The sequence below is a fragment of the Amblyomma americanum genome, chromosome 1, assembly GCF_052857255.1.
Source record: "Amblyomma americanum isolate KBUSLIRL-KWMA chromosome 1, ASM5285725v1, whole genome shotgun sequence".
Taxonomy (NCBI): Eukaryota; Metazoa; Arthropoda; class Arachnida; order Ixodida; family Ixodidae; genus Amblyomma; species Amblyomma americanum.
In genome coordinates this window covers 304,029,456-304,038,977 of record NC_135497.1, presented here as the reverse complement: position 1 = coordinate 304,038,977, position 9,522 = coordinate 304,029,456, and the positions used below count along the sequence as shown (strand labels likewise).

At 50.2% G+C, this 9,522-nt stretch overlaps 1 protein-coding gene across 1 annotated transcript; it reads left to right on the top strand.

The window, feature by feature from the left end:
• Positions 1-748: 748 nt before the first annotated feature.
• On the top strand, positions 749-8,939 carry LOC144098360 (uncharacterized). The gene is made up of 2 exons (XM_077630946.1): positions 749-1,179; positions 7,673-8,939. The coding sequence occupies exons 1-2, from the start codon at positions 824-826 to the stop codon at positions 8,616-8,618; spliced, it is 1,302 nt and encodes a 433-aa protein (XP_077487072.1). The 5' UTR covers positions 749-823; the 3' UTR covers positions 8,619-8,939.
• The last annotated feature ends 583 nt before the right edge of the window (positions 8,940-9,522 follow it).

The window sequence follows — 9,522 nt, the reverse complement described above, 5'->3', positions numbered from 1 at the left end:
CGAGGCTACCGGCGCCTGGAAGGACCAGTTGGAGTTATCGAAGGCTTGCACATCGACGGGACCTGAAGGCAGGTTGCTGGCTCATCACCAAACTACCTGCCTGGAACCGCATACTTTGTGGGCTCGCGTACGAGCTTGTTGAGCCTGTTCCTGGAAATCTCAGCCTGCAATGCCTGCCCTTCGGGGGCCGTAGACAGAGGCCCTATCGCAGCCGTACGCCAGTCAGCATCCTTGGTATCGCTGCTTCTTCAACAGCACCATTGCATCAACGACCTGCACGTTATGTGCACAACCGATTCAAACGACACTACTCCGAAGCGGGCTCCGGTACCTATACACCTCCGGCCAGCGTCTGGACGGGACGCCATTCGCCACATTCAACACCTTGAGGGTGAAGACATGCCGTGCCGAAGTTTTGAACACGCTGGGCTCCAGCTACATTCCGGAGGAAGACATCGTTGTGTTTGCGATCTGGAAGACCTCAAAATCAACTCAACTGGTGGTGAGTTTGAAGCTGGACTTACCAAGCTTTTGCGGCGAAACTCATTCTCCCTCAAGGCCGTAGAGATCGCTGGCATGAATCTTTCGCAACGCTTGGTTGACTCTCTGCAGTGTCTGAAGAGGTGTGAGGTCGCTGGTGCTATCCTATTGCAGGAATCAAGAAGATAGCCGCTCCAGTACAGATGTCTTGACGATGCTGGTGCAGAGCTTGGGGGCCTCTGAAGAATTCAGCTTTTTTCCATTCATTGACTCGGAGTGGAGCGTTTCCGCCATATTAGACGCTCTGCAGAGCAGCGTTACTCTGACTAAACTGGAATTGTGCATGTACCAAAGCACCAGCTGGGCCAGGGAGTTGTTCGCTGCGCTCGGAGTCAACACCAGCATCAAGAATCTGCGGATCGGCTTCCGCGGTGCTAACGCAACGTGCGGAGATCTTCTGGCATCGGCACTGCGGAAAAACACTTCCCTTCTAGAGCTGGACTTGAGAGCTGATGTCGACGACGGGTTCATGATCTGCGTGGCGGACTCCCTCTCGCAAAACGCCGCGCTGGACAGGCTGGTGTTCACGAACGCTACCGTCTACGCACGCGGCGTTTTGGCACTGTGCCATGCGCTGCGCACCAACAAGACACTGCAGCAGCTGATGTTCCCTACCTTCCAAGCTTCTATTACGGAGAGGTACGGAAACGACATCTTACATCTATTACTTTACTGTCAGTTGTGACATATGTTGTGATAATTTGCGGGCAAACTTACATATTTTGTTTATACTCTGATCAGTAGTCTGTGAATGGAGCGCTCGGTTCGTCATTACAGTTCTTCAAGTGCTTAAACCAGTATGATTTTAAGAGGCCATGACGTGAGCATTTTGTTCCCGTAAAATTGGAAGACGCTTAAGCTTCGCCTTTAAGATTGGAATGCGACAGCGTGTCGCAGCGCTGCCAGGGAGCCCACGGAACGCCATCGCCCGTTCGATGCGACGCCTTGCCCGTTAGACAAATCGCTCTGCTAAGTACGATGAAACGGACGTGCGGAGCAGCAAACCACGCAGAAGCGCTGCCAGGCGCCTTGCCGAAACGCGCGGGACTCAAGTTGCAGTCGTAGTTAGACGGCAGATCGTTCTTGACAAACCCGATGCCACGAACGCCAGCATAGGTTCCGCGCCGAACGAACAGGCAGCAAGCCGTAAGCTTCGCGGTGAACGCGCCTTGGATGTGCGCTGCGTTGTTCGCCGCTCACCGCGTGATTCCTGCGTCCCCGCTCTAGGGTGCCTCGATGCCCACTCCGGAGAAATTCTGTTAGTTTGCGCGGCTACTACCACGTGCCTCATGACGCTGAACATTTAAAATTGCCTGTTTAGTCTTGGACGTTTGGTACACCCCCTACTGATATTCTGCGGCCTTCAGAACTCATCGGTGCTAGCGCAGGAGCCATTTTGCGAGCCTTATTTTGCAGCACGTATGAATAGTAGGCAATAAATGTCAAAATGTTCACAGTGCGTCTCACCGCCCTTCGTAGCTTCCTCTCAAAAGCAGGTGAAAATATGTGGCGTTCGATACTGGTAGTCGCAGATGACGGTAGCTGGTGTTCAGCGTACACGTATCAGAGTGCGGCAACATCTACCCTGAAGACAGCATATGAAAAAATGACAAGCACTTCCATATAGTAAGGATGGATATACTGATGTTTCGGCTGCGCAACGCCCGGGTGCCTTATTCAAAATGAGACGAAACGATTCTTGGGCTGTTGCTTGCAAAGGAAAGAAAATAGCTACGGTTTAACTGCTGCTGAACCTGGTTATAGAGCGAAAGCAGTGCTGTATCGGGCAGAGAGAGAAGAGAGAGAAAAACATTTATTGAAATCTCAATGAGATTAGCGGTGGGCCGTCGTCTTCATCGTTGCCGTCTGGCCTCCTCGCAAGGTCGGGCCCCTATTCCAGGGCTCCACTGAGTCTTGCTGTTTCGCATGCGTGCTGCACAAGGGCCCTTTGGTCTGTGAGCTCGCTGCTGGTGAGCAGACCCTCCCATTGCTACGCACTCGGGGTTTTGAGTTTGTGGAATGCATAATTGCGTTTGCACTTCCATGTAATGTGGTATACGCGTGGGGGTTGCCCCGCACCACGGACATGTCCCTGAATTGTGTAGGGTACATTTTGTGTAGAATGTATAGATCGAATAATGTTCCTGTTTGCAGTCTCCGCCAATTCACTGCTTCTTGTTGTGTTAATGAGTTGTGTGGCGGAGGGTACTTGAGCCTCTGTCCTCTGTAGCAATTTAGCAGCTCCGCATATACTGGCTCCACTATGGTATGGTTCTCTAGGGTCTCCAACAGCTCAGCTCGGAACGTGATCTCGCAAACTAATCTGTCCACCCTTGAGTTTCCCTCTATCCCCGTGTGGGCCGGTATCCAGAGTATCTTGTGGGTTAATTACTTTTGGGCTAGGGGGCCCTGTTTCGAGGAGGATTCTTAGGGCCGCCTTGCAGACTCTATCTTGCGCGTAGTTCCTGCATGTGGATTTCGAGTCTGTTAATATGATCAGTGATTTGTTTTTCCGATAGCCTTCGGGCAAATCTTAGGCGCGGCTTGACGTCCCTAACGTTGAGTGCGTTCCGCACACTGGATAGCCCGAGCGCCCACCCTACCATCCTGACAAGTAGAAGTTAATGGTTCATCGTGAAAGGTTGGTCACCCAATGAACACTGCGGCGAGTGCTGCAGGGCTGCGTGTCTGCCACAACGCTGCCAGCGCTAATGCATGCAACCCACTTGTCTCTCACACCACCGCCACGTAGCTCAAGGCGCGATTGAGGCGTCCACTGACCCAGGGAGCCAGTTATGGGCCCTTCCTTTCCTCGAAATCATCGGAGTCAACATAGTCAACGCCAACGCCAATAAACACAATGAACGCCGACGGCCTACAGAAACATAGGCGAGCGCTCGGTTTCAGCGGCGGTGGCGGCGTTGGCAGAGTGACGTCATGGCTCTCACGTGGTTCAAGGTCGGTTCAAGGTCAAACGCGCGCACACAGCGCATCCCGCGGAATAGGCCGCAGCGTTCATTGGGTGGCAAACCTTTCGCGATCAACCATTAATCTCCTCCTGCAGCGTGGCAGGGTGTGCGCGTTGCCGCGGAACGCATTCAAAGTTACAGACGCCAAGCCGCGTCTGCTTTCCCGATTGAAGGTCGTTGAAGGCCTACCCGATGCCTGCCTTACCTAGCGTAGTGAAGCTTCTCACTTCAAAAGATGGCGCACGGGTCCGAGTGATCCCTTCAGTTGGTGCTTGTATGTGGAGGGATTCCATCAGTAAGCACGTGGATAAAGATTTTCTTTTGGAAGAATGCGGACAGAATCCCGGTCAGTGCTCGTATGTTGCCACGCTGTGGAGGCGATGCGAGCTATTGTCTAAAAAGGTTTATGGTTTGGGGGTAATAATAATAATAATAATTGGTTTTTGGGGGAAAGGAACTGGCGCAGTATCTGTCTCATATATCGTTGGACACCTGAACTGCGCCGCAAGGGAAGGGTAAAGGAGGGAGTGAAAGAAGTCCGAAAGCGAATCTGGGTATAAGGGACGCCGTAGTGAAGGCCTCTACAAATTTCGACCACCTGGGATCCTTTAACGTGCAATGACATCGCACAATACACGGGCCTCTAGACCTTCGTCTCTATCGAAATTCGACCGCCGCGGCCGGGATCGAAGCCGCTTCTTGCGGGCCAGCAACCGAACACGATAACTCCTGAGCCACCGCGGCGGTTTATATCTGAAGCATATTACCGCGACAAGAGGATCCAAGGTCACAGCAAGCACACGATCTCATCTAGTCTGAAAGGGATCAGCGCAACGGAATAGCGTCCTTTGTTCCATTAACTAAGTAGTTGGCTGGCATATTCGGACGTTTTCTAAAAATATATCTTGGGATGCTACTGCATGGATTTTGGCACGCTAACGAGATAGAAGAGAGGCAAAGCGTTCCTGCGTGATTTGTCTGGTGCCGGAATTGCATCGACAGCACGGGAACAGGACGTTTCCACTCTATAGTGGAGCGCTTGCAGTACCATGAAGATCAGGCACTAAGCCTAAAACGATGATTTGCCTGTACTGGAAGGGCCCATGTAAATAAGCGGCGCTGCTTGTTATGAAGCATGTACCGGGCCTATTTCAAACGCGCAGAGTTTTGTGCGTGAGTCTCCGTAATTGCGGGACTCATTAAAACATGTGTGTATGGTGACGTGATACTTTACTATCTGCGGAAAATGTGAGGATGGTGATTTTTTGGGGCGCAAGGGCACCTAATTAGGCCAAAGAGCGCCATGACACAAGGTATTTATTTCGATAATGTAGGGTCAAACCCATTTCCCAAGCATTTCACACTAGATAAGCCAAACAACAGGCCAGTTGAAAACCCATTGTACACCCATTGGCATCAACGGTGGGCTCCCGGCGGCACTGGGGATAGAACAACGCACCTCCCGCATGCGAGGCGGACGAAGAATAAGGGGAGGGTGATATAAGGATATCATTCGAATTCTATTTCATTCTGATTTTTTTTCACACTTTAATTGCTCCGATACCCTGGCTATGGCTCGAATCAGTCGGCCAGGCGGCTGAATGGAAAGAATAGAAAATAATGAAAAGAATTGTCATAGCGGCCTTACATACACTGCCTGCCTTCCATGTACTGCTTACGAGAAGCACAGCACAAGATGCGGGTAATTGCTCCGAGAAGAGAGTGCACAAAAATAGGCGACCTCATTGTTTCGGCTTTTCACCTATACACAAGATATTAAATTTACACTCATTTAAATTTGCTCATGGCTCATAAAATTTATGACCGCCGAAAAGGGCAAAAGGGCGCAGCTTTATTGCTTAAAATTCTAACGACAGTGACTAGCAAGGTTTTCTAGCGTGCTGTCTGCGAAGCAGCTTAACCAAATGACAAACGCCGAGTCTTGTTTTCCAGGCCTTCTGGTTTTGCCAGTTCCCCCGTGGTACTGGAGAGTTAATCATCTAGACTGCACTTTTTTTTTTACTTATCTCCAAAGCGAGCATCGAGCGCCCACCACCCTGCTTTCTAGTGGGCCGTTTTCAAGCACTAGAGGGCGATTTATTCCCGGTTCCTTGTTTGTTTATTTTGCACCCCCGAGAAAAAAAAATGTTTGGCTCATGCGATATTGCCAGTACCGACAAACTAGCGCGAGTTTATAGTGAAGTTGAAAAAAAGAAAAGCACAGTTCTACCTTGCCTGTCCCCGGGAGCAGTCCTCGGCAGCGCCTCCATGTGGGATAATCTGTGGCGCCACCTCTAGGACGTGAAAATAGTCAATAGACCGTTGGAAGCCACGTTGCCCTTGTTCACGTCATGTTGGTGTTTTTAAAACGTCTTTTCAAATATCCTGTCGCACGAACATATGCTGCGACGCAGTCTCTTAAGGAAACCTTGTAGACAACGGGGCGGTAGCTTGTCTCCTCTATAGGGTCCTTCACACGTACAAGATGGTCTTTCGGCATTCTTGAAGGGCCTTTAGTCTCCTGAAAAGGTGCTTCGCGCGCCTTTTCCTTGATAAGCAGCCGCCCATTTTGTGTGATAGCGTAAGGGGTTCGCTCTGCTGAAAACACGGCGCCGTCGTCCGTTGTCTTGCGTCAGTCGAAAAAAATTCCAGACGTTTAAGCTAATGAATTGGGGGAGGGTCCAAATCAAGCCAAAATTGGCGAGGCAGTTCCTCTAGTGGGGCTATTTCAGAATATAAAACTAATTCATCAAAACAAATTCGCCGGCGTTGGGGTAACTACCCAGGATATCTGCATGCCATGCCGGGCCCGCAACGCATAGGCCACGGAGGGTGGTTGGATCAAGCCTGTTAGAAGGGCACCTAGTGAAAGCGTTGTGTTATGTTTGACTTAGTAACGTGTGTTGGGGAGGAAAAGGAAGAGAAGGTGCTATAGCGTCTACTCTTAAGGCGGAGCTTAAGCATCCTCCTATTTTTTTTTATCTCATTGCGAACAAGGCACCCGATAGAGCGCCGGAAACGTACCAGTGCATCTTTCCTTATTTTTCTTCGACATTCTTGACGAGAGCTTTTTTTTTTTCATATGCAGTGCAGCCAGCTTTGCTTAGCGTTAGTATTAAAGCGCGCCGCCAGCAGCTGCTGGCGCTCTTTCTGGTTACCAGTAGAAAAGCGAATCTCTTCCTTGCGCAGTGCACACAGCGCGAAGCTTGCAGCGTGTTACTTAGTCGAGGATGAGAGCGCTGTAACCGCCGCGCAGTCAGGCGCACGGAGCACGCTGGCGTGGTATTTTTTTTTAATTTCGCGGGCTTTCATTTCTGCTGAAAAAAAAAAGGGGGGGGGGGGAGGCTACGCTAAGGGTGACTCGTCAAAAGCACCTGGGTTGGACCATTCCCATGGCACTCGACAAGTTTTAAACTCCCACCTTAGTATTTAAAGCCAATTTAAATCGATAATTAATGACAAATAACTACTGAAGTAGGCCGAACGAAAAAATACTGGTCGGTGCTTTACATACCTGCTAACGACAGTGATGTTTCAGTTAGGAAGAACGCCTTGGTTTTTTTTCTTTAATTTTGATCCATTTTATCTGGGACGCTCTGTACATGGCTTTTACTACAGCTGCCATGCTATGCTATCATTAGCGTACAGGGCCACGTGCAGAACGCTTTGTGCGGGAGGAGGGGGGGGAGGTAGGGAAGCAGCTTACAGTGCGAATTTTCATGCTTAGATTCGCGCAGCGTTTAAGCACGGAGCATACTCTCCTATTTCGCGATATAGCGATCGGGTCCTAAGAAGTAAGACCTACGACCACCATCGCTGTTAGCAGTCATGACTGATATGCAGGCCGAAGGTCTCTCCAACCTCTCTCCTATTAACCCCGCCCAAAGCTAATCTCATGCACCATATGTACTTGGGAATTTGCTTAAATCGTCACTGCGTCTCATTTGCGGCGTACACAGACCCTTTCCGCGGCGTCACGATTATCTGTAGCACCCATCACGTGTCCTGCCCAAATACAGCTTCTGAACCCTATAAATTTCACCCAAGTTTCAACTCTCGTTGGCTTAGTTATTCATCCTGCCCTCATGATCAGCATTTTTAACGAAATGCCTGAAGAAATACCTGAAAGATGAACATTCCGCTTGCCTCCATCTGTTTTTCAGGGTTTTGCTGGCAAACATACTGGCTCATGGCGATGGCTACCGCCGCGTGCGGCTGCCCTTCACGGCTCCCGACATGTCACGGCTGTCGACTCGTCTGGCCTGTCCTGCATCCAGCCCCGAAGTACTCATCCATGTTGACATAGACAGAGTCCCTAACGTCCAATTCAAGCTTCTTTGTGATGCCCTAAGCTCCAGTAGCCGTGTGCACACGTGCAGCTTTCATATCGAAGAAGATCCCGCAGAAAAGACGGCAATGCTGAGCGAAATGCTTAGAGTCAACCGCTCGATCAGGAGCCTTGAGATCGTCATGAAGCGCGAGAGAGGAAAGTTCATTCGTAAAGTCCTGCGGTCTCTGCGAGCAAACGAGGGCGTATGCGATATGACAATTACAAGCGTTTCCATGGGAATGGAAACAGCCGTCGCACTCTCCAATTTCTTCGCCCGCAACAGGACCCTCACTAAATTCCAGCTCTCCTTCTTGGGAGGAAATTTCAGTCAGTTTGTAGATCTGCTGTACCATGGGATGTCGACGAATCCGGTCATTGTGGACGTTGAAATAGCAGCAGCGTACACCTACGGCCGCACGCACCAATTGATAAACGAAACGGTGCGGCGGAACAGGCACGCCCTCAACCGCGCCGTCGACTTCGTAGTCTTGCACAGCATGGACAAAGCGTACGCGGAGGCCTTTGAGCTTTTCAATGGCAGGCCTTGCTTCCTCTCTCTTCTGACGAAGACATTAGGGCGGCCGGAATGCGAAGCGCTGGTAGCGGTAGCCTCAGCCGAAAACTTCTTGAGGGATAACTACCTTGTGATCACGGGCATTGTGAAGAGTGTTCTTGTGTGTCACCCTGCCGATGATGGCTGCACTCAGCTCGATGAGCTCAACGCTCAATGCTGGCATGTCATTGTAAGCCATCTCAAGGTCTCCGACGTGCTACCCTAGCCACACTTGGTCTGACTTCTCTGAACATGGCGAAAACGAAAGCAAGAACGGCTTCATCGCACTTTTTTTTTTTCGCAACCGAGTTTTTGGTGGAAAACTTTCAAAACCATTGCACTGGGCTTAGCGGAACAACTATCTCGCCAACTTGGTCTCCGAACCAGTGGATAGGGCGCAGTGGGAGAACTGTCTGCCTCCTTGGTGACCGGACTTTGTGGAACTTTTTTGGAAAAGACCCTGCCATCTCAAAAGCGTTTTGAGCACGTTAGGCGAGAATACTGTGAAGGCAGTCCCATGTGGTACTTTCATTTGTGGGATCTTCTGGAAGAAGGGGCAGAACAGTACCGTCGCTCATCAGCAAACAGCTCAATAAACGAAGCTGATTGAAGAGTACAATAAAGTTGTTTGTCCGGTTGCTGGCGTTTTTTATCTTCCTTGCACCAGGGGTGCGCACCGCCAGAGACGGTTGATTTCACTGACTGGGGGCTTCTTCGCACCAAGGGTGCTCCGTCAGAGACGGTCTTGTGACGGATTAAGATGCCGGGATTAAAGCAGTGCTGCTTGAAGTTTCCTGTACAAAATTTACATACAAGTTGATTCACAAGAGACAATTTAAATCGGCAAGAAGGTTAAACAAAGAAAAGGTGGAACTGGCTAACACTAGGGGAGACCCCTACTCGGCATAGCCGAATATGCATTACATCTGACCGTAGTAATAATAATTGGTTTTTGGTGGAAAGGAAATGGCGCAGTATCTGTCTCATATATCAGATACTGCGCCATTTCCTTTCCACCAAAAACCAATTATTATTACTACGGTCAGATGTGATGCATATTCGGCTATGCCGAGTAGGGGTCTCCCCTAGTGTTAGCCTAGGGGAGACCCCTACTCGGCATAGCCGAATAT

Coding starts and splice junctions, on each gene's coding strand:
- LOC144098360 (XM_077630946.1), top strand. CDS start 824: ATGTACCAAAGCACCAGCTGGGCCAGGGAGTTGTTCGCTGCGCTCGGA. Junction 1,180..7,672: donor CAAGCTTCTATTACGGAGAG/GTACGGAAACGA, acceptor TCTGTTTTTCAG/GGTTTTGCTGGCAAACATAC.